This window comes from Oncorhynchus clarkii, chromosome 11, assembly GCF_045791955.1.
Source record: "Oncorhynchus clarkii lewisi isolate Uvic-CL-2024 chromosome 11, UVic_Ocla_1.0, whole genome shotgun sequence".
Taxonomy (NCBI): domain Eukaryota; kingdom Metazoa; phylum Chordata; class Actinopteri; order Salmoniformes; family Salmonidae; genus Oncorhynchus; species Oncorhynchus clarkii.
This window is the reverse complement of record NC_092157.1, coordinates 25,784,153-25,810,281: the sequence shown is the minus strand read 5'-3', so window position 1 is coordinate 25,810,281 and position 26,129 is coordinate 25,784,153. Positions and strand designations below refer to the sequence as shown.

The following is a 26,129-nucleotide window of genomic DNA, read 5'->3' as shown; positions in this document are numbered from 1 at the left end:
TGTCTGCCCTTCACAGCTGCTGAGTGAGAGCAAAGCAGGTTTTCAGCGGCTGAGTTATTAGGATGCAGTGGTGCATTCAGGTGCATGAAGCTTTTTTCAACACCTAGCGTGGCCTGACACCGTATTCCCCAGTCATCCTGTGTGTGCGTGTGTGTGCGTGTGTGCGCACGTGTTTGTGTGTGTGTGTGTGTAAGAGAGCCCCTATTCCACAATCATCCTTTGCATGTGTGTGTGTGTGTGTGTGTGTGTGTGTGTGTGTGTGTGTGTGTAAGAGAGCCCCTATTCCCCAGTCATTCCTCAGCTGTGCCCCCCTAACCCCTCTGGACCATGAACTGGATGACTGGACCCAAAGTAAATACAGGCCCCTGAATCCTTCTAATCACAGTGCATTTCAACACACAGCCCTTCCATTACACACCACCACTGGAGGACCATGTCAGGAAATCACTATTCATAGCCTACAGCAAGGTGATAGGGAGTGGGCACAGGTCAGGTAAAGAGAGAGAAGTATCCTTCCTCACTACCAGCAGAAAGTAGTTATTTGTCCTCGAACTACTTTACTCTACCGCATGTGACAGTATAATTAAGCAATAAGGCAAGAGGGGGGGTGGTATATGGCCAATATACGACAGATAAGGCATGTTCTTATGCACAACGCAACACGGAGTGCCTGGATACAGCCCTTGGCCGTGGTATACAGTATATCACAAAAGTGAGTACACCCCTCACATTTTTGTAAATATTTGAGTGTATCTTTTCATGTGACAATACTGAAGTTCACCAGAGCTTCATAGGTTGCCACTGGAGTCCTCTTCCACTCCTCCATGACGACATCACAGAGCTGGTGGATGTTCGAGACCTTGCACTCCTCCACCTTCCATTTGAGGATTCCCCACAAATGCTCAATAGGGTTTAGGTCTGGAGACATGCTTGGCCAGTCCATCACCTTTACCCTCAGTTTCTTTAGCAAGGCAGTGGTCGTCTTGGAGGTGTGTTTGGGGTCGTTATCATGTTGGAATACTGCCCTGCGGCCCAGTCTCCGAAGGGAGGGGATCATGCTCTGCTTCAGTATGTCACAGTAGATGTTGGCATTCATGGTTCCCTCAATGAACTGCCGGCAGCACTCATGCAGCCCCAGACCATGACACTCCCACCACCATGCTTGACTGTAGGCAAGACACACTTGTCTTTGTACTCCTCACCTGGTTGCCACCACATACATTAGGGAGATCAGGCAATAAATAGGCCATAGTGGTTAAATAATTACAATTTAGCATTAACACTGGAGTGATAGATGTGTAGATGATGATGTGCAAGCAGACATACCGGGGTGCAAAAGACCAAAATAAATAACAATATGGGGATGAGGTAGTTGGGTGGGCTATTTACAGATGGCTATGAACAGGTGCAGTGATCGGTAAACTGATCTGACAGCTGATGCTAATGGTTAGTGAGGGAGATATAGGTCTCCAGCTTCAGTGATTTTTGCAATTAATTCCAGTCATTGGAATGCAGAGAACTGGAAGGAAAGGCGGCCAAACGAGGTGTTGGCTTTGGGGATGACCAGTGAAATATATCTGCTGCAGCGCGTGCTACGGGTGGGTGTTACTATGGTGACCAGTGAGCTGAGATAAGGCGGGGCTTTACCTAGCAAAGACTTATAGATGACCTGGAGCCAGTGGGTTTGGTGACGGATATGTAGCGAGGGCCAGCCAACGAGAGCATACAGGTCGCAGTGGTGGGTAATATATGGGGCTTTGGTGACAAAACGGAGGGCACGTGATAGACTACATCCAATTTGCTGAGTAGAGTGCTGGAGGCTACAGTGCCTTGCGAAGGTATTCGGCCCCCTTGAACTTTGCAACCTTTTGCCACATTTCAGGCTTCAAACATAAAGATATAAAACTGTATTTTTTTGTGAAGAATCAACAACAAGTGGGACACAATCATGAAGTGGAACGACATTTATTGGATATTTCAAACTTTTTTAACAAATCAAAAACTGAAAAATTGGGCGTGCAAAATTATTCAGCCCCCTTAAGTTAATACTTTGTAGCGCCACCTTTTGCTGCGATTACAGCTGTAAGTCGCTTGGGTTATGTCTCTATCAGTTTTGCACATCGAGAGACTGACATTTTTTCCCATTCCTCCTTGCAAAACAGCTCGAGCTCAGTGAGGTTGGATGGAGAGCATTTGTGAACAGCAGTTTTCAGTTCTTTCCACAGATTCTCGATTGGATTCAGGTCTGGACTTTGACTTGGCCATTCTAACACCTGGATATGTTTATTTTTGAACCATTCCATTGTAGATTTTGCTTTATGTTTTGCATTGTCTTGTTGGAAGACAAATCTCCATCCCAGTCTCAGGTCTTTTGCAGACTACATCAGGTTTTCTTCCAGAATGGTCCTGTATTTGGCTCCATCCATCTTCCCATCAATTTTAACCATCTTCCCTGTCCCTGCTGAAGAAAAGCAGGCCCAAACCATGATGCTGCCACCACCATGTTTGACAGTGGGGATGGTGTGTTCAGCTGTGTTACTTTTACGCCAAACATAACGTTTTGCATTGTTGCCAAAAAGTTCAATTTTGGTTTCATCTGACCAGAGCATCTTCTTCCACATGTTTGGTGTGTCTCCCAGGTGACTTGTGGCAAACTTTAAACAACACTTTTTATGGATATCTTTAAGAAATGGCTTTCTTCTTGCCACTCTTCCATAAAGGCCAGATTTGTGCAATATACGACTGATTGTTGTCCTATGGACAGAGTCTCCCACCTCAGCTGTAGATCTCTGCAGTTCATCCAGAGTGATCATGGGCCTCTTGGCTGCATCTCTGATCAGTCTTCTCCTTGTATGAGCTGAAAGTTTAGAGGGACGGCCAGGTCTTGGTAGATTTGCAGTGGTCTGATACTCTTTCCATTTCAATATTATCGCTTGCACAGTGCTCCTTGGGATGTTTAAAGCTTGGGAAATATTTTTGTATCCAAATCCGGCTTTAAACCTCTTCACAACAGTATCTCGGACATGCCTGGTGTGTTCCTTGTTCTTCATGATGCTCTCTGCGCTTTTGACGGACCTCTGAGACTATCACAGTGCAGGTGCATTTATACGGAGACTTGATTACACACAGGTGGATTGTATTTATCATCATCATTTAGGTCAACATTGGATCATTCAGAGATCCTCACTCACTTCTGGAGAGAGTTTGCTGCACTGAAAGTAAAGGGGCTGAATAATTTTGCACGCCCAATTTTTCAGTTTTTGATTTGTTAAAAAAGTTTGAAATATCCAATAAATGTTGTTCCACTTCATGATTGTGTCCCACTTGTTGTTGATTCTTCACAAAAAAATACAGTTTTATATCTTTATGTTTGAAGCCTGAAATGTGGCAAAAGGTCGCAAAGTTCAAGGGGGCTGAATACTTTCGCAAGGCACTGTATTTTGTAAATGACGTCACCAAAGTCAAGTATAGGTAGGATAGTCAGTTTTATGAGGGTATGTTTGGCAGCATGAGTGAAGGAGGCTTTATTGCGAAATAGGGAAGCCAATTCTAGATTTAATTTTAGATTGGTAATGTGAGTCTGGAAGGAGAGTTTACAGTCTTACCAGACACCTAGGCATTTGTAGTTGTCCACAGTCAGAACCGTCCAGAGTAGTGATGCTAGTCGGGCGGGCGGGTGCGGGCAGCAATCGGTTGAAGAGCATGCATTTAGTTTCACTATCATTTAAGAGCAGTTGGAGGCTACAGAAGGAGTGTTGTATGGCACTGAAGCGCGTTTGGAGGTTTGTTAACATAGTGTCCAAAGAAGGGTCAGTTGTATACAGAATGGTGTCGTCTGCGTAGAGGTGGATTAGAGAAACACCAGCAACAAGAGCGACATCATTGATATATACAGAGAAAAGAGTCGGCCCGAGAATTGAACCCTGTGGCACCCCCATAGAGACTGCCAGAGGTCCGGACATATACTGTACCACAAACCCCCGAGGTACCTTATTGCTATTATAAAATGTATACCAACATAATTAGAGCAGTAAAAATACATGTTTTGTCATACCCGTGGTATACGGTCTGATATACCACGACTGTCAGCCAATCAGCATTCAGGGCTCAAACCCCCCAGCGCATAATGGTTCAGTATAACATGATCTCATAGGCCTTATTCAAAGTTATACAGAATGCAGCCAAGGCTTTAGTTTGATTCAAACAAACAGTAACCCAGCCATTAACCTTTAGTTCAGAGTTTTCTATCATCTGTCATCACGGGGCCAATCTGAATCAGCTGTGCTCTGACAAGCCCCGAGACTTTAACTCAACTCTTTATGCTACGATCAATGTGTCCTTGTTGACAACGTGACCATGGCAACAATAAACAAAAAATACTATGCTTTCAAAAACACTCAGAACTAGTTGGATAAATTGCCAACATTCGTCAAACTACGTCTTTATTATTAATGAAGAGTTTTTATTTTTAAAAATGCTAAATAACTGTTATGTCCCCAGAGAGGCTTTTAGCTCAGCTGTTTAATATATTAGATGCCATAAATTAAAGCGGTCATAATTGGCTAGAGGACCACTTTTTGTGTCCTCTGCAAAATGACAATGCAATAATCATCCTCGCTCGCACACAATCTGTATTCCGGGAAGGGAAGGCTGAGTAAGTGAATGAGAGAGAGAAGCATTGTAACATTTACATCAGCTAGGAACAAGCGCTGGCAGACAACTGAGTTTTTCAAGCCAGCTGACAGCAGCTCCACCCTGATGTGAGTGAAGGGAACACAGCTCAACAAAAAGTGCTCTAATCCATCAAAAGAGATCTCTGGATGTTCCTGAATAAAACACAGGGTAACTGCACTGGGGTAAGAGCAGTTGAATAAGTCAACATAACGCTTGAATAGGTCCCAAGGTGTCAGGTTAGTTCAAAGCTAAGCTGTGAAGTCAATACAGCATCTCTTGTGGTGTATCACCAATTACTATTACACCAATAGGTAACACTAACATACGGCGCTGGTATTCTATGTCATATGTATTTCAGTAGAGTCCACTGCTTCTCAGCACTAGTAGTCAAGTCGCTACACTGGGTCCTTGTGCACCAGTCTAGTCCTAGACACAGCCATTCCTTCACACAGGAAGAACAACCTGCCTGGCTGCCATCCATTCCTCTATAAACGATTGACCCAGCCGCAGCCCATTATGTGCTGTGGGTCCTTTATTAATAATGAATAGTCAGCATGGGTGGCGTGCATTCATTAAGTCCCATTGTCCTAGAGGAGAGGGTAAATGATATCGTCTGAGGAGAGATAGAAGAGGGAACATAGGAGGGATCAGAGTGGAAACAGAGCAGTCCACCGTACCAGAGCCCCCTGCACACGAAGTGTGTGGGGGGGGGGTGTCTTTCTTCTACCTTGCTGTTTGTCACTTGCTAACAGGGTGTGTTGTGGGGTTTTTAGTCCCCAAAAGGTCAAATGCTATTTCTATGGGGTTTATGGTTAAGGTTAGAATATGTGCGTGTGTGTTTGGTGAGGGAAAGAGCGCAGAAAAGGAGAGCGAAATAGAGAACCAAAGAAAGAGAAAAGTGAATGAAGAAACATTCTCCTCTCCCCCTTTCACACACCTCAAAGGCTTTTCTGCACATCACCGCTTGAAACAATGAGCAGCCCTGGAAACTTTTCTACACACACGACCAAATTTGGTGACATAAAGGTCATTGAAAATGAATTTCAAAGCCTAAAAAGAAATCAGTCAAGGATGTAATTGCAAAGAGGGCCCATGCATGATAAGTAGTATTGTAACACAAATTCCCCTTTGCTCTGTTTCTTTCTCTACTCGACGACAGTAGGCTGATAATGGGTGACTATCAAACACCTTTGGCTTAATGCGGATCAGGACTATTCAGGTGCAATAAGACCTAAAACAAACACAGAACTAGAGAACGGCATCCTGTTCCCTCTGGTCAAACATAGAGCAGTATGTAGGGAATAGGGTGCTACTTGGAACGCATCCCCAGTGTGCTGGTTGGGGCACACCCCACACAAAGAAGAATGGATTTAGTCACCTAGACTAATGAGGGCATGGGTAGCTTGAGACCCTGGGGGGGGGGGGGGCAGGATTAGAAGTAAACATGCTTGACCTATAGGGATATTATTGCACCAGGCTTAATGTATGGACCATGTTGGATGAATTAAGCCAGTTTTAATGAAATGGGATCGGGATGGTAAAGTGGTGGAAGGAAGCTCAATCAACATGTCTGTCTAGTATAGTTGTATAACAAATGGTGAAGCGGGACGTGTGAATGTCTGCATAGTTTTACAACAAACAGCACTAAGGGTGTAACAGCAGCATAGCTCAATCTGAGCAACAGACATACTGGAGTTTCTGGGTCGTGCTCTAATTCACTCAATGCTGCCCACTATTTCAATGGAGTGGGTTGGATGATGGTATTTTCCCACATAGAATGGGTCTGTGACAAACAATGAAAACATGAGTCTTTCAGTTCCATTCACAGGCTGGGGTACATCTTAATTAAGCCCTGCATTAAACATCTGCTGTACAGGCTATAAACACAACTCTACTATACAGCTCTCTCTACCTAATGGGGAGTGAAAAAGCACTCGGTATGTCCGACTTCACACTTCAACCGGCTGGGTGTGTGTTACTGCTCCTTCGGACAGGCTGGGTGGGTACCGGGTTGGACCCTTCCTTCGGGAGGTGGAGTGTGTCCTCGGTCCTCATAGGTTGCCCTAAATGACTTTGTTTATCAGCCAGTTGTACAATACCACCATGCCCCCACGCACCACCTCCCCTCCTCTGGCATTATAACGGCAGGCCTAATTATAGGGAACAGCTGTTGAAAAGCTCTAAATGAAAACAGGTGGTGCGCTCCGAAACAGTTTGAAAGTTGTTAACGGAGTGGCATTGTCTTCTGGCACACTTTAGGTTTAAGTGCGTGAGTGTGTGACTCTGAACCCAACTTGGCACTGTGATTGCAATACAAAAAAACAACAGTCTAAAAGCCCTGATGACAATGAGGCAGAAACTCATCTAGCTGGTGAAAACATTTACGGGGAGAAAATGACATTGGACCATTTTGTACTGCTTCAAACACACAATATCAGTTAAATCTCCTGGCCCATTAAAGGAGAATGGCCATGTTCAATCCCAGCAGGAGAGGAAGGCTTAGTGCTATAGTAAAACACTGGAGTGAATCCACGGAGCTCACACTGATCGATGGCACAGGTTTTTCTTCAGAGTTGGGGGAAAAAACAGGAATGAGAGATTTCTAGAGAGAGGGAGAGAGGGTGGGAGAGAGGGTGGGGGGTTAAGGAGAAGTGGAGAGAGAGAGAGTTGAAGAAAGTGGGATAGAGACAGTTTTAGAGAGAGGGAAAGTTAGTTAAGGAGAGGGGAGAAAGATAGTTGAGGGGGGGATAGTTGAGGAGAGGGGGAGAGAGAGAGTTGAGGATAGGGGGAGAGAGAGCGGGAGAGAGACAGTTAAACAGGGCGGAAGAGAGACTTAAAGAGAGGGGGAGAGAGACTTAAAGAGAGGGGCAGAGAGACTTGCTGGCTGCTCTACGGACTGAGGGGAGAGAACTTAAAGAGACACACATGACACTGAAGAACGAGGTCAGAAAGCTGAGGTGTGACAGGGAGCAGGACACTCTCCCAGACAAGCCAGCAGAACAGCCCACCTCAGACTCGGACCACAACCTCAACACCACAATGGGACAGACAACACAGGACCCACCAACCCAACAGACCTCCCCTCACATCCACTGGGGACACACAAAATCCAGAGATTGTGTTCCTCATTGAATCAAATGGCAAATACATTCAAGAGGATGAACTTTTTCAAAAACACAAAGTGCCTAAACTCTGGTGCCCAAACACTAGGCATGACCTGGAGCTGTTGTCAGAGGACAGACTAGGGTCCCCAGCCACATCATAATTCACACAGGCACAAACAACCAGAGGGCCCAGCAGGAAAGGGTGGCAACAGCACTCAAGGGTGTGATTTAAAAAGCTTCTTCCACTTTCTCCACACTGCTACCAGAAAAATACTTTCACCCTGCCACCATACAGCGGGTGAATGAAGCATTTCGTGAGACTGTGCCTCAAAACCTAAATGTATACCTGGCCCACCACTCCACCCTGGACTTGAACAGCCTTTATAACCAGGTCCACCTCTACAAGAAAGCAATCCCAATTTCTGCCAGGACCCTGAAGGACATCACCCTCAACTGTAGCCCCAACACAGGAGCAACAGAGCAACGGATCCCCGCAACGTCTTCTCATGCTTTGTTGATTTCAAAAAAGCTTTAGACTCAATTTAGTATGAGGGTCTGCAATACAAATGGATGGAAAGTAGTGTTGGAGGAAAAACATACGACATTATAAAAACCATGTTCACAAACAAGTGTGTGGGTAAAATTGGCAAAAAACACACACTTCTCTTTCTTTCCACTGAACCAGGTGATGAGACGGGGATGCAGCTTAAGCCCCACCCTCTTCAACATATATATCAGCGAAGGCACTAGAACAGTCTGCAGCACCCAGCCTCACCCTTCTAGAATCTGAAGTCAAATGTCTACAGTTTGCTGATGTTCTGGTGCTTCTGTCTACAACCAAGGAGGGTCTACAGCATCACCTAGATCTTCTGCACAGATTGTCAGACCTGGGTCCTGACAGTAAATCTCAGTAAGACAAAAAGAATGTCCAGTTGCCAAGACCAGAAACAGAAATTCCATCTAGACACCGTTGCCCTAGAGTACACAAACTATACATACCTCAGCTTAATCAGCACCACAGGCAACTTCCACGAAGCTGTGAACGATCTGAGATAAAAGGCAAGAAGGGCCTTTTATGCCATCAAAAATAACATCAAATACTTGAATCAGTTATAGAACCCATTGCCCTTTATGGTTGCCAACCAAGAATTCACAAAATGGGACTAACCCATTTCCTCTGTGTACAACGTAGAACATTAGGCCGATACCCGCTAATAATAAAAAAATCTGAAAAGAGCCGTTAAATTCTACAACCACCTAAAAGGAAGCGATTCCCTAACCTTCTTTAACTAAGCCATCACCTACAGACAAATTAACCTGGAGAAGAGCCCCCTAAGCAAGCTGGTCCCGGGGCTCTGTTAAACAAACACAAACAGACCCCACAGAGCCCCAGGATAGCAACACCATTAGACCCAACCAAATCATGAGAAACAACACATTGACACATTGGAAAGAATTTACAAACTAGAATGCTATTTGGCCCTAAACAGAGAGTACACAGTGGCAGAATACCTGACCACTGTGACTGACCCAAAATTAAGGAAATCTTTGACTATGTACAGACTCAGTGAGCATGGCCTTGCTATTGAGAAAGGCCGCCGAAGGCAGACCTGGCTCTCAAGAGAAGACTATGTGCACACTGCCCACACAATTAGGTGGAAATTGAGCTGCACTTCCTAACCTCCTGCCAAATGTATGACCATATTAGAGACACATATTTCCCTCAGATTACATAGACCCACAAAGAATTTGAAAACAAATCCAATTTTGATAAACTCCCATGTCTACTGGGTGAAATACCACAGTGTGCCATCACAGCAGCAAGATTTGTGACCTGTTGCCACAAGAGAAGCCCAACCAGTGAAGAACAAACACCATTGTAAATACAATCCATATTTATGTTTATTTATTTTCCCTTTTGTACTTTAACTATTTGCACATCATTACAACACTGTGTATATACAGTGTGTTCAGCCCCCTTAAGTTAATACTTTGTAGCGCCACCGTTTGCTGCGATTACAGCTGTAAGTCGCTTGGGGTATGTCTCTATCAGTTTTGCACATCGAGAGACTGAAATTTTTTCCCATTCCTGCTTGCAAAACAGCTCGAGCTCAGTGAGGTTGGATGGAGAGCATTTGTGAACAGCAGTTTTCAGTTCTTTCCACAGATTCTCGATTGGATTCAGGTCTGGACTTTGACTTGGCCATTCTAACACCTGGATATGTTTATTTTTGAACCATTCCATTATAGATTTTGCTTTATGTTTTGGATCATTGTCTTGTTGGAAGACAAATCTCCGTCCCAGTCTCAGGTCTTTTGCAGACTCCATCAGGTTTTCTTCCAGAATGGTCCTGTATTTGGCTCCATCCATCTTCCCATCAATTTTAACCATCTTCCCTGTCCCTGCTGAAGAAAAGCAGGCCCAAACCATGATGCTGCCACCAACATGTTTGACAGTGGGGATGGTGTGTTCAGGGTGATGAGCTGTGTTGCTTTTACGCCAAACATAACGTTTTGCATTGTTGCCAAAAAGTTCAATTTTGGTTTCATCTGACCAGAGCACCTTCTTCCACATGTTTGGTGTGTCTCCCAGGTGGCTTGTGGCAAACTTTAAACAACACTTTTTATGGATATCTTTAAGAAATGGCTTTCTTCTTGCCACTATTCCATATAGGCCAGATTTGTGTAATATAAGACTGATTGTTGTCCTATGGACAGAGTCTCCCACCTCAGCTGTAGATCTCTGCAGTTCATCCAGAGTGATCATGGGCCTCTTGGCTGCATCTCTGATCAGTCTTCTCCTTGTATGAGCTGAAAGTTTAGGGGACGGCCAGGTCTTGGTAGATTTGCAGTGGTCTGATACTCCTTCCATTTCAATATTATCGCTTGCACAGTGCTCCTTGGGATGTTTAAAGCTTGGGAAATCTTTTTGTATCCAAATCCGGCTTTAAACTTCTTCACAACAGTATCTCGGACCTGCCTGGTGTGTTCCTTGTTCTTCATGATGCTTTCTGCGCTTTTAACGGACCTCTGAGACTATCACAGTGCAGGTGCATTTATACGGAGACTTGATTACACACAGGTGGATTGTATTTATCATCATGAGTCATTTAGGTCAACATTGGATCATTCAGAGATCCTCACTGAACTTCTGGAGAGAGTTTGCTGCACTGAAAGTAAAGGGGCTGAATAATTTTGCACGCCCAATTTTTCAGTTTTTGATTTGTTAAAAAAGTTTGAAATATCCAATAAATGTCGTTCCACTTCATGATTGTGTCCCACTTGTTGTTGATTCTTCACAAAAAAATACAGTTTTATATCTTTATGTTTGAAGCCTGAAATGTGGCAAAAGGTCGCAAAGTTCAAGGGGGCCGAATACTTTCGCAAGGCACTGTACATAATATGACATTTGAAATGTATTTATTATTTTGGAACTTTAATTAACAAATTAATGTTTACTGTAAATGTTGTATTGTTTATTTAACTTTTGTTTATTATGCCAATAAAGCTCCTTAACATTCAATTAAATTGAAGTGAGTAAAAGAGAGGGGGATAGATAGTTAAAGAGAGGGGGGAGAAACAGAGAGAGAACCCCAAATGACCCAAATCCTTTCTGTGTTCCTCTGATTCTTAAATGATAGCACTGAAATTGAGGGTTGTCAGTTCCTATGTCGTTCTGCACCACTTCCTTCAAATGCTTTTTTTTTCTGTGTTTGTGACTAATCTTTTCACTTGTACTGGGGGAAAAAAAGTTCTCAGAAGTTAAGCCAGGGGTTGATCACTTCCAGGATACATGTAACATTACTCTCATTACCGCAGGATGATGAGAAATGATACCTGTACAGCTGGGGTTTTTTTTGACCGAGAACTCTGTGAATGTGTTAGTTTATTCCCTGTTAGAAAAAGGGAAGGAGCCCAGACCACAGAGTCAACACCTTAAGTGTCTCATCTCTCATCCAGAGACAAATTAAAACACTCATTATTTAGCAACACGGTTGGAAGGCTGACTTGATTTGAATATGTATAGGAGCCCATTCACAACCACACTGTACCACGCAGACACTTCAAACAAGCACAAGGACATATCTCGTTTTGTTTTATCAATTGTTTTGTCTAGATTGCGGGGTGATTGGGGAAAACCAAGAGATATCATCTGCGGAGGATAATTGGACCCATTGGAAATTGTTCAATAAAGGTTCATTGGCGTGGTTTGTGAAAGAAAAACAATGTCATGCTTGTTTGGTTACAGAGACATATCAGGGAACCAACCCAGCAGCCTTTTACTCAAAGCCCATTTAAAGGGTTAGGGTTATGGGGCGACTGTGATTGCAGCCATTACAGTTTGTATTTGAGTTTAGTGGTAGAAAACATTGTGGGGATCCCTTCGATAGGGACCAGCAGAAGAAAAACTCACTCTCTCTCTCTGGGAACGAACCATCAATCCCACTGTCACATCATTCAGAAGGCCTGTAATTAATTGCACAATTAAGAATCTCATTGCTTGGCAGACATGGCTCCTAATGGATCAGTGACAACTGTGATACGATCATAAGATGGGTTTTAATGTACTGCTTAATTACACTGGTGTGATCCAGAACTACAGAACATAACAGTCACCATGGAGAATCATCTAATCATTATGTTCCTTTAACGCCCATTTGTTCTTCATGTGAAAAACGCTGTGTGTCCCAAATGGCACCCTATTCCCTATTTAGTTCACTTCTTATGATGGGCTCTGGTCAAAAGTAGAGTATGGTAAAGGGTGCCATTTGGGATGCACTCTCTATAGTTCTATAGGGACTGACGGTATAAGCATGCACTTAGGGTTAATTGGCTGTGTGTTATGTTCATGATATAAATATGAAGCATGGTTTATGTTGCGGCTGTTAGAGAATATGCTGTAATCGAGCCTATCAAAGCCTATTTAAATGAGGGCTAGGGTTAAATGTCTGTACTTGCATACTACTTAGAATGCATGACCAACACATTACATTGCTTCATGCTAGGTAAGCTAGTATAGATATTGGAAGAGAGTCAGAGTGTCCAAGCCTGATTCTAGTAGTAGGGGGATATTGGGGTCCTATAAATAGAATAATAGATTATATTTCTAGGCTAGGGGCTCTCTTACCAAATCTCTGGAGTCTGTGTTCTAGAGAGAATGGAAATAACGCTGACCAGAATAGTAGAGCTAAAATACAGTATGGGGGTTGGACGGAGCTATTAGTGAGGGGGTGCGAGGGTTGAAATTAATGGACGTGACGTGGGAACACAAATGGAAATAACGCACGCAGGCATTCACACGGCAAACACACACACAGCTTTACTCAGGACAACAATGTGTGCAAACACACACACCCAGTTTTACTCAGGACAACAAAGTGGGCACACACACACACACAGCTATACTCGGGACAACAAAGTGGGCACACACACACACACATCTATACTCGGGACCACAAAGTGGGCACACACACACACACAGCTATACTCGGGACAACAAAGTGGGCACGCACACACACACGGCTATACTCGGGACAACAAAGTGGGCACACACACACACACACACAGCGATACTCGGGACAACAAAGTGGGCACGCACACACACACAGCTATACTCGGGACAACAAAGTGGGCACACACACAGCTATACTCGGGACAACAAAGTGGGCACACACACAGTGATACTCGGGACAACAAAGTGGGCACGCACACACACACAGCTATACTCGGGACAACAAAGTGGGCAACCACACACACACAGCTATACTCGGGACAACAAAGTGGGCAACCACACACAGCTATACTCGGGACAACAAAGTGGGCACGCACACACACACAGCTATACTCGGGACAACAAAGTGGGCACACACACAGCGATACTCGGGACAACAAAGTGGGCACGCACACACACACAGCTATACTCGGGACAACAAAGTGGGCAACCACTTTAAAACAATAGTAATAAGCACAGCAGACCGCAGCTTAAAACCTAAACCAACTCAACAGGTGAATACATTTCTTCTCATGACATCATCAGGGCTGCCTCTGTGTTTAAGGCCTGGTATGCACAGCAGTAGCCTGCCGGCGTGGGTACTGAGGCGTGACATTTACTTATTCATCACAGGAGTGGAAGGTGAAATGCAATCTTGGCCTGCGGCGTCCGGGTGCCGACATGTCGCTCTCGGCTGTAAGCACACACAGCCACGGTGCACGGTGGGTAGATAAATGTGACGATAAATAAACCAGACAACGGCGTGTTGGTGCTGTGGCGGGGGGAGGGACGGGGTCCTGTGGTTGGCCTCTGTGTTTGCATGTCGGAATTGCGTGTGAGTGCTGTGCTGTTTTAATGTTCTCACACCGCCGTACGCAGCCGCTCCTATCGTTCCTGGTATTAGTGTAGCGAGTAATTGCGTCTGCAGAAATGAATTATTCAGAGAGGTAGAAGGGAGGACTGGGGACTAGATGTGTGTGTGTGTGTGTGTGTCTGTGTTGACTGGGGACTATGCCCTGGGTAGCTTCTTAGCACTGTGAAGTGCAGAGGTAAGGTTTCATCAAGTACAGGTTGGGTCTCCTAGGATTCTCTTGTGTTCTTTTGTTATTTCCATGGCGATTGCTTTTCAATGACTGCCTGCCTGCCTGCCTCTCTCTCTCACCAAGTTTCTAACCTCCATGTCTCACTCACTGTCAGTCAATAGGCCTCAATACACTAGTTTAGCAGACAAGATTTGCTTAAAATTCTGTAGCATTATTTTATGGTTTGAAGAATCCAATTAAACAGTGGCAGGGACTGAGAGACTAGTCAGGATAGAGGGACATATGAACAGAGCAAAGTACAAAGAGATCCTTGATGAAAAACTGCCCCAGAAAGGATATTTTCTCCAAACAATTTGAGGGAGTACGCACATGTGGGTTTTCTGTGTTGAGGGGTTAACAAAAAAAACCAAGTTTAATTTAGAGTTATTTATGCAACTTTAGTTGTGATACAAACATTAGACTATATGTTTACATTTGCAATACATTCTTAAGGCTGCATAATGTGAATCTAATGATGACTTGAAAAAAGAAAGTGGCATGAAAGGCATGAGTTCTGCTTTGTTTTTTCTGCGCAGGCTGTACACACTTCATCAGTCTCTTATTCATAATTTGAAAAGCACTTGATAATGCCTCAAATTTCCCGGCAGCATCCCCTTTGTGTGGCCATAATGCCCCCTAAAATATCCATGCCTTTCGTGGCCAGTGGTTGTTGTGCCCTTGGGCTGAATACAATAAGTATAATTCCCTTCTCTCGGCTGAGTGCGCCAAAGCATCTCTCACTCAGTACAGCAGCTCAATTCTTATTAGCCAATGCCCGTCACGTGACTGGGCCTTTCTCACAGGCTACAAGTGAAGACAGATACATGGGGGATGGAACAATACATGTCTTACCTAATTCCAAGGCGCATACTGAAGATATTGGAAGAACTGTCCACATTTACTTTGTCAGCCAACAGGATGAGTAGGCCTAACTAACAGCAAAAGCATTAGCCTATGTCAGCCTACTATTCCCCATAGTAAAAAATGTAACCTACTCTATTCTGACCGAGAAATAAATATTCCAAACATAGTCGGGGGCAGTTGTGGGATGTGATAGATCCCAAATGAATACAACCACGCAACAGATCAGAACAGTTTAGCTTAAAATGTTGATAAACTATTTCTTAACATTGTGAGCGCAGCAATGTGCACCCGGCAGTAGGATAGAAGCGCGAATGCTCCAAGATGCAATCAATTAATAATGGCGCCGGAGGAGATGACTACCATTTTACGGGATACTAACCAACTGTGCTATTTTGTGTGTAACTTATTTGTACATAATTGTGCTGCTACAGACTCTTATGACCAAAATGAGCTTCTAGATATCAGAACAGCAATTACTCACCTTGAACAGGACAAATGTTTTGTCTTTAATGTGTCTGATACAAAATATACACTGCTTCTCCTAGACCAGGCCCAAATCCCCATCATTCGTATGAAAACGCAAATACAGGGGGCGGAGAGAATTGTGAGAATTCGTTGGCGAGTGGGTAAAATAAACTGGATAATCTCCGCTTGAGACTATCCTATTGACGGGACATTAAAAACTATAATATCTTGTGTTTCACTGAGTTGTGGCTGAACGACGACAAGGATAATATTCAGTTGGCTGGGTTTTCCATGCATCAGCAGGACAGAACAGCTATGTCTAGTTTGACGAGGGGTGGGTGTGTGTGTCTATTTGTCAAAAACAGCTGTCTAATATTAAGGTAGTAGAGGTATTGCTCGCCTGAGATAGAGTACCACATGATAAGCTGTAGACCACACTATCTACCAAGAGAGTTTTCGTCTATATTTTTCGTAGCTGTCTATTTACCACCACAAACCAATGCTGGTACTAAGACAACACTCATCGAGCTGTATAAGGCCATAAGCAAACAAGAAAATGCTCATCCAGAAGTGACGCTCCTAGTGGCCGGGGAGATGCAAGTAAACTTAAATCCGTTTTACCTCATTTTTACCAGCACGTCACATGTGCAAACAGAGAAAGAAAAAAAACTAATTTTACTCCACACACAGAGACACACAAAGCTCTCCCTCTCCCCCTTCATTTGGCAAATCTGACCATAATTATATCCTCCTGATTCCTGCTTACAAGCAAAAACTAAAGCAGGCAATACCAGTGACTCGCTCAATACAGAAGTGAGAAACAAGATTCTCTGGTCTGGTAAAACCAAGGTTTGAACTCTTTGGCCTGAATGCCAAGTGTCACATCTGGAGGATACCTGGCACCATCCCTACGGTGAAGCATTATGGTGGCAACATCATGCTGTAGGGATGTTTTTCAGTGGCAGGGACTGGGAGACTAGTCTGGATAGAGGGACAGATGAACAGAGCAAAGTACAAAAGAGATCCTTGATGAAAACCTGCCCTCAGGAGCACTCATGATCTCTGGGGCAAAGGTTCACCTTCCAACAGGATAATGACCCTAAGCACCCAGCCAAGACAACGCAGGAGTGGCTTCAGGAAAAGTCTCTGAATATCCTTGTGTGGTCCAGCCAGAGCCCGAACTTGAACCCAATTGAACATCTCTGGAGAGACCTGAATATAGCTGTGTAGGGACGCTCCCCATCTAACCTGACAGAGCTTGAGAGGATCTGGAGAGATGAAGGGGAGAAACTCCCCAAATAAGGTGTACCAAGCTTGTAGCGTCATACCCAAGAAAACTCAAGGCTGTAATCGTTACCAGATAAAGGCAGATAAACAAAGTACTGATTAAAGGGTCTGAGAATACTTATGTAAATGTAATGTTTTCAGTAAAAAATATATATATACATTTGTACAATTGAAAAAAATATCTGTTTTTGCTTTGTCATTACAGGGTGTGTAGACTGATGAATGAAAAAATAATTTAATCCATTTCAGAAAAAGTCTAACATAACAAAATGTGGAAAAAGTCAAGGGGTCTGAATACTTTCCAAATGCACTGTATATTGCAAATGGAGGACGTTTTTCCTGTGGTTCATTTTCATGCCAACCAGGTAGACTATACTCCTGTTGTAAAGAGAAGCAATGTGCTTAAAACTAGGACAGTTGAGAAATAAATATAGTAGGCCTAGCCTATAGAAAGCTGATGAGATCCTCCTCTTTTTAATAGAGGAAATCACTCTGTTTTCTCATGCAATTGCATAGCCTATAGAAATGTTGCGCAACATGAGCTCATAGCCTCTCATGTGTTTGATTAGATTTTCGATTACATTTGCATTGATGTCAGAGAGATTAGAGGGACAATAGAGTGCCGAGTACCAGGCAGTTAGCAAGTTTGGTAGGCTACTAATGACCATCAGCAGCTTGGAGAAGCCTAATTATTGTGACTAAAGCAGTCACGTGGAATTTGACTGCCGTCACTCCTCACATCCTCCCCTGCCAGGCCACTGATGAGGCCGTCTGGGGCCAGGAAGGGCTTTCGTGTTAACCTCCCCCCACCAGGGGCAATCCCTCTGGAGCTCACATCATCTGTTATTATCCTCCTCACCCCCCAAGCTCTAATTCTTCGGTAGTGGGTATAGCAGCCATTGATCTAAAGCCCTTATTTCCTCAACATCTTTACAGTTCAGTCAAGCCTCAGTTCATAGACATATATTCTCCTTCTTATTTTCTGTTCTGTGAAGGGCGAGGGGTTGGGCAAGGATGGGCTGAGGCGTCAGAGCTCCTTTTCCTCTGCTCCCGTCGGGTTTGGACAGCGATGGGTAAAAGCTAGCGATGACGGCCCTATCAATAAGTCAGTCCATCTGCTCTACCGCATCCGCTCGCTGCTCTTTCAAAATGTCTGTCGCTGCCCCCAAGTCATGGAGAGAGAGCAAGAGAGCGAGACAGAGAGAGAGAGGGAGGGAGGGAGCACGACAGCAAAGGCAATGCAATTGTATTTTTATTTATTTTACCTTGATTTAACTAGACAAGTCAGTTAAGAACAAATTCTTATTTTCAATGACGGCCTATGAACAGTGGGTTAACTGCCTTGTTCAGGGGCAGAACAACAGATTTTATCTTGCCAGCTCGGGGATTCCATCTTGCAACCTTTCTGTTACTAGTCCAACGCTCTAACCACTAGGCTGCCTGCCAAACAAAGGGGATACACAACCCTGTTCAACTACTCAACAATCGCCGTTTATCTTTTCTGATCTGTTGTGAGAACACAGTTTTGATGGAAGCATCATTAAACCTTACATTCTGTAATTAAAATAGCTTTATAGCAAACATAAGGCACGGTCAATTAATTCCTATAAAACACACGACGCCTCCCACAATCTACCAATAAAGAGATGTGGTGCCTGATTCACCACTGACATTAAACATCATAAAGCAAATATCAACAAGACAAACCTGATCCTCTGCATGTTGATTTATATGGCTGTATCCTGTGTGTGTGGGAAATGTCCTCTCTCGCTCTCCTCTCTGACAGCAGTATGCCTAAAGTAATGTACCATGTTACTCGCGCTATGATTTAGAACTGCACTGTAGTGGATGGGGGCCTGGATGATGTGTTTATGGTGACACATATATACACACACACACACACACACACACACACACACACACACACATGCAGTCAAACACACACACACACACACACACACACACACACACACACACTCTCTAGTGTGAGTGTGTGTGACTGTGAGGCAAATCCCAGTTCCTCTCCTCTCTCCACTATACTTTATTTGCAGTAACTGTCAGTGGTGGAGCCCTGTCCTCTTAATCAGATTTTTATGAACATACTTGTATGGATTATTGAGATCCATGAAAGCGCCAGTCTCTCTCTCTCTGTGTGTGTGTGTGTGTGTGTGTGTGGCATAGCACCTTAACGCTAATGTGAAAAGGAGAGTAATGCAGCTGTGTGCTAGTTTGCACTCTTTCATCTACACTACACACACACACACACACTTAGGCAAGTTCTCGGGAGAAAGGGATGGAGAGACAGAAAGAGAAAGCGAGAGAGAGGGAGAGAGGGGGAAGAGAAGTATTGTGTCTCTATTACGGGATTCTTAATAAAGTAATGGTTGAGGAGTGAAGGGAAGAGAAGGAGTAACCATAATCACATTTAATAATCACATTTAATTTTGATCTCATGCTCCGAATACAACAGGTAGACCTTACCGTGAAATTCTTACTGACAAGCCCTTAACCAACAATGCAGTTGAAGAAATAGAGTTATGAAACAATGAACTAGAAAAAGTTTTAAAAACATAAAATAACACAATAAAATAACAATAACAAGGCTATATACAGGGGTTACCGGTACCGAGTCAAAGTGCAGTGGTAATTTGTACATGTAGATAGGGGTAAAGTGACTATGTATAAGTAATAAATAGTGTGTAGCAGCAGTGTAAAAACAAAGGAGGGGGGGTCAATGTAAATAGTTTGGGTGGCCATTTGATTAATTATGCAGCAATCTTATGGCTTGAGGGTAGAAGCTGTTAAGGAGCCATTTGGACCTAGACGTGGCGCTCCGGTACCGCTTGCCGTGCGGTAGTAGAGAGAACAGTCAATGACTTGGACTTGGGTGACTGGAGTCTTTGACAATTTCTTGGGCCTTCCTCTGACATCTCCTACTGTATAGGTCCTGGATGTCAGGAAGCTTGGCCCCAGGGATGTACTGGGCCGTATGCACTACCTTCTGTATCGCCTTACGGTCGGATGTCGAGCAGTACCCGTACCAGGTGGTGATGCTCTCGATGGTGCAGCTGTAGAACGTTTTGAGAATCTCAGGACCCATGACAAATCTTTTCATTCTCCTGAGGGAGAAAAGGTGTTGTCGTGCCCTCTTCACGACTTGGTGTGTTTGAACCATGATAGGTTGTTGGTGATGTGGACACCAAGGAACTTGAAACTTTCGACCCGTTCCACGACAGCCCCGTCGATGTGAATGGGGGCATGTTTGGCCCTACCTTTTCCTGTAGTCTACAATCAGCTCCTTTGTCTTGCTCGCACGGAAGGAGAGGTTGTTTCACGTTGTCAGTGATCAGGCCTACCACTGTTGTGTCGTCAGCAAACTTAATGATGGTGTTGGAGTTGTGCTTGGCCATGCAGCCGTGGGTGAAGAGGGAGTACAGAAAGGCACGCACCCCTGAGGGGCCCCCGTGGTAGATGTGTTGCTGCCTACTCTTACAACCTGGGGGCGGTCTGTCAGGAAGTCCAGGATCCTGTATTAGAGGGAGATGTTCAGTCCCAGGGTCCTTAGCTTAGTGGTGAGCTTTGTGGGCACTATGGTGTTGAACGCTGAGCTCTAGTCAATGAACAGCATTCTCACATAGGTGTTCCTTTTGTCCAGGCGGGAAAGGGCAGTGTGAAGAGCAATTGAGATTGCTGGGGTGGTATAAGAATTGGAGTGGGTCTAGGGTTTGATCATGATGGTGTTGATGTGACCTATGACCAGCCTTTCAAAGCACTTCACAGCTACTGACGTGAGTGCGGTAGTAATTTAGGCAGGGTACCTTCAATTTCTTGGGCACAGGGACTACGGTGGTCTGCTTGAAACATGTAGGTATTACAGACTCGGTCAGGAAGAGGTTGAAAACGTTAGTGAAGACACTTGGCAGTAGGAACGCGCATGCTCTAAGAACACATCCTGGTAATCCGTCTGGCCCCACGGCCTTGTGAATGTTGACCTGTTTAAAGGTCTTGCTGACATCGGCTACGGAGCGCATGGGCAGCGCGAGGCTGGGTTTCCCTTTGTAATACGGTCACTGTGGGGATGACGTCATCGATGCACTTACAGTTGAAGTCTGAAGTTTACATACACCTTAGCCAAATACATGTGAAATGTCAGAATAATAGTAGAGATAATGATATATTTCTGCTTTTATTTCATCACATTCCCAGTGGGTCAGAAATTTACATACACTCAATTAGTATTTGGTAGCATTGCCTTTAATTTGTTTAACTTGGGTCAAATGTTGTAGGTAGCCTTCCACACGCTTCCCACAATAAGTTGGGTGAATTTTGGCCCATTCCTCCTGACAGAGCTGGTGTAATCGAGTCAGGTTTGTAGGCCTCCTTGCTCACACACACTTTTTCAGTTCTGCCCACAAATGTTCTATAGGATTGAGGTCAGGGTATAGGGATGGCCACTCCAATACCTTGACTTACCTAGCCATACCTAGCCTTGACTTACCTAGCCAATACCTAGCAATTTTGCCAGAACTTTGGAAGTATGCTTGGGGTCATTGTCCATTTGGAAGACCCATTTGCGACCAAGCTTTAACTTCTTGACTGATGTCTTGAGATGTTGCTTCAATATATCCACATACTTTTCTTCACTCATGATGCCATTTATTTTGTGATGTGCACCAGTCCCTCCTACAGCAAAGCACCCTCACAACATGATGCTGACACCCCCATGCTTCACGGTTGGGATGTTGTTCTTCGGCTTGCAAGACCCCCTTTTTCCTCTAAACATAACGATCATCATGGCCAAACAGTTCCATTTTTGTTTCATCAGACCAGAGGACATTTCTCCAAAAAGTACGATCTTTGTCCCCATGTGCAGTTGCAAACCGTAGTCTGGCTTTTTTATGGTGGTTTTGGAGCAGTGGCTACTTCCTTGCTGAGCGGCCTTTCAGGTTATGTCGATATAGGACTTGTTTTACTGTGGATATAGATTATTTTGTACCTGTTTCCTCTAGCATCTTCACAAGGTCCTTTGCTGTTGTTCTGGGATTGATTTGCACTTTCCGCACCCAAGTACGTTCATTTCTAGGAGACAGAACATGTCTCCTTCCTGAGTGGTATGAAAGCTGCGTCGTCCCATGGTGAATGTGGTACCTTCATGCGTTTGGAAATTGTTCCCATTTTTTTCTGAGGTCTTGGATGATTTCTTTTGATTTTCCCACAATGTCAAGCAATGAGGCAGCGAGTTTCAAGGTAGGCCTTGAAATACATCCACAGGTACACCTCCAATTGACTCAAATTATGTCAATTAGCCTATCAGAAGCTTCTAAAGCCATGAAATAAAATTTGGGGAATTTTCCAGGCTGTTTTAAGGCACAGTCAACTTAGTGTATGTAAACTTCTGACCCACTGGAATTGTGATACAGTGAATTATAAGTGAAATAATTGTTGGATTGTTGGAAAAAGTACATGTGTCATGTACAAAGTAGATGTTCTAACAGACTTGCCAAAACTATAGTTTGTTAACAAGAAATGTGTGGAGTGGTTGAAAAACGAGTTTTATTGACTCCCACCTAAGTGTATGGACATTTCCTACTTCAACTGTATTGATGAATCTGGTGCCTGAGGTGGTATACTCCTCAATGCCATTGGATGAATCCCGGAACATATTCCAGTCTGTGCTAGCAAAACAGCCCTCTAGCGTAGCATCCACATCATGTGACCACTTCCGTATTGAACGAGTCACTGGTACTTCCTGCTTTAGTTTTTGCTTGTAAGCAGGAATCAGGAGGATAGAATTATGGTCAGATTTGCCAAATGAAGGGGGTGAGGGAGAGCTTTGTATGCGTCTTTATGTGTGGAGTAAAAGTGAGCATTTTCTTGTTTGCTTATGGCCTTATACAGCTCGATGAGTGTAGTCTCAGTGCCATCATCGGTGTGTGGTGGTAAATAGATGGCAACGAATAATATAGAGGATAGAGTTAGGGTAAACACAGAGACAGATTGAGTGCTATAGGGTACACTTTAGGGTTAAAGCTCAAACCCTTGTGTCTGCCAGGCCACTCAGATGACAGGGAGACTGTCAGACCTGCTGAATGGAGGGTGTAGGAGGGCAGGACACTATCCTTACTATCCCCACCATCTGTTGCCAGACAGGGAAAGTCACCCCAGAACTGCTTACATAAAAGTGTGTGTGTGTGTGTGTGTGTGTGTGTGTGTGTGTGTGTGTGTGTGTGTGTGTGTGTGTGTGTGTGTGTGCGTGCGTGCGTGTGAGCGTGTATGTATGGTATCCCATGTGTGGGTCTGAGAGATAATGTGTATCCAGTGTCAGATAGGAGAGTGGTAGACAAACCAACCCCTGGAGAAGGTCTGTGTTAATGTGACTTGGAGGAAGGGCCCGTCCAGTCCAAACCTCTTACATGCCAAATAGCACCCTATTCCCTACATAGTGCACTACTTTTGACCATGGTCCAACAGGTACTGGTGAGAAGTAGTGCACTATGTAGGGAATAAGGTGCCATTATGGACGCATACCATATCTACTGGTGATCCTAAGGGGACTGGGCTCTATAATGGCTGCATGGTCAGAGGACAGACAGGGGAGGAGAGGAGAGGCAGGATAATACTGTTTACCTGATAAAACACTAGACAGACAAACACACAGAGACGTCCCCCTGACCTGCCTTAAATAAGCCCTTCCTCAAAACAAAGGGAGCCTGCTGGCCAGGGGTGGGAGGGATGTGTGTGGGGTGGGAGGGATAAGTCTGGAGCAAGTTCATGTGGATCCCTATGGTACTGACGATGAGGTCCAAGACAGAAGGTCACAGACAAAGGGGTAACATTGAGCTGGCGTTGATGGGAGAGTGGATAGCCGTAATACGGCTGAAGACTCCATTACTATGGGCTACTTCCATATCAGAGGTGTGAAAAGTAGGGTCGGGATGGTGTGAACAAGTGATTGGTGACGTGAGTAAATTTGACAATTGATTAACTTACCACTTCTCTAGGTAGATAGGAGTCCTCTTGGCGTAGGACTAGCAGACTGACTGTTCCTCCCATGGGGGTGATCCTGAGTAGAGCTACCACCTCCTCCTGACTCCTCCCATTCAGGTCTACCCCATTCACCTGGACACACACACACACACACACACACACAAACAAACAGGTAGATATAGGGGATGTATTAATACATGTTACTAACTTGTGTTACATGTGCTACTGCCTGGTACTGTCTTGAAACAATTACTAATTCCATTCTACACATAATCATTCTCTGTTTTCATAGAGGAGCTGTGACTGCCTGACATCTATAAATATGGGGTATTTCTAAGAGCGGACATTTTCCAATTACATAGTCTATGATTTTCATGTCATTCTGATTGGACTGTTGACACAAGATTATTACGTTCATTTCCCTATGTTTAGCCACTCAGAGCCCAAGGTAAACAGCCCGACAGGTACTCCACTCTGTGATTTGAAGGGATCCTTCGTAATTTTGCCAACAAGGCTCTCTATCTACTTCACCAGAGTCAGATTAACTCGTGTATACCCTTTTTATGTCTCTGTGTCCAGTATGAAGGAAATTAGAGGTAGTGTCGCAAGCCAATGCTAACTAGTGTTAGCGCAATGACTAGAAGCATGCCAGCAGATATTCATAGACTCAGTCATTGCACTAACGCTAGTTCACAATTGTGCTAGATAGCAACTTCCTTCAAACTGCACGAAGAGACAAAAATGTGGCAAGAGGCGTCACTACATACACCCTGGTTCGAAACCAGTCATTGAAAATAAGAAGAAAAAAAAAATATTTTTTTAAAAAAACTCTGGGGAAGTAGATAAAGGGCCCCATTGCCAAAATACCAAAGTATCCCTTTAAGACTCTTTTCAATGGCAAAGCCCATTCAATCAGCCTTTGTGTCTTAAGCATATCGGGTAATGGCATTGGCGTAGACACAACAATCATGAATGACATAGGACATAAAGGATTAAAGGTGTTTTATTCCATATCACATAAAACCATGTTGATTGGATGTCTCAGAACAAAATTCAAAATCTATGGAAGGAAGAGGACAACGTAAGGGTTGGAGCATGACAAGGGTAATGAAGAGGAAGGGGTGAAGTAGGAGGAAGAAATAGCCAGAAGAAAGAGACTTCATTAATTCTGCCTCTCACTTCTTGCAGCTGGTCGCCAGCCTTCAGGCGGCCATCTTGGATAGCAGCACCCCGAGCCAGGATGTTCTTGACATAGATGGGGGCGGAGCCTCCTATGGGGACGTCACGTGATGTGATGCTGAATCCAAGACCCTCAGGACCTGCAGGAGGAACATAATACACCAAACATAGTTAAATAAAGGTTAAATAAAAAAAAAATATATAAAATGAATTATATTCTATTCTAAAAGCGCATCAGGAACCAAATGTGGAAGGACAACTTTATTTATGGCTTTGACCATCATGTCAAACCTGTCAAACTACAGTACTTAATAAGTCATCTCAAATGTTTTGGTTTGCATGCACGGTCTTCTATTGGTGAAAGAATGGGCGTGCAGCTTAGGTTGTGGTTCAACATACAAAATAAGCATGAAATCTCCAAAGTGTCGAAATATAAGTCAAATCTATTAACCAAAATTGGGTGTTTGTGATAAATGTGTACTTTATACATGTGTGTGTAAGGACAGCGGGACCACAGATGTGACATGCTTGAATTTAAAACTGGTTGCAGACAAGAATAGCAGCACGCAGAGTAAAGGTTTCTGTCGGTTTGTGTGCAGTCTTTATTCTCCCTTTCTGTGGAGTGTCCACAGGCATTAGACACAGATAATGGTCAGCAATGGGGTGAGAGGATCCTCTGCCTCCACCCATAACACAGCATCAGATGCTGTTGATACACCACATATCAGACCAAATAAAGTTTGCTAGCGAAAACATTACTAAATGTTAGAAAACAATGTTAAAGGTTCAGACATCATAGCTCTGTAAAGATGTTTCCTCCCAAGTTCTGACAATGGCCTTTATACGGTTCTAAATGACTATATCTGTGTCCCAAATGGCACCCTATTCCCTATGTAGCGTACTATTTTTGATCAGAGCCCTATAAATGTGCACTATGTAGGGAATATGGTGCCATTTGGGACACATATTTATAAATTGCCAGACGGGGAAGGCAGG

The 26,129-nt window shown here is 44.0% G+C and overlaps 1 protein-coding gene across 5 annotated transcripts in view; it reads right to left on the bottom strand.

Annotated features, from left to right (window-relative positions):
- Positions 1–26,129, bottom strand: part of LOC139420411 (partitioning defective 3 homolog) — a 546,201-nt gene that overhangs the window by 244,004 nt on the left and 276,068 nt on the right. For all 5 annotated transcript variants that reach the window (XM_071170491.1, XM_071170488.1, XM_071170486.1 and 2 more), the window contains 2 exons: positions 25,134–25,273; positions 23,958–24,086 (listed from right to left, as the gene is read on the bottom strand). In XM_071170491.1, coding sequence (XP_071026592.1) covers positions 23,958–24,086; positions 25,134–25,273 — 269 coding nt within the window. The remainder of the gene's footprint in view (positions 1–23,957; positions 24,087–25,133; positions 25,274–26,129) is intronic.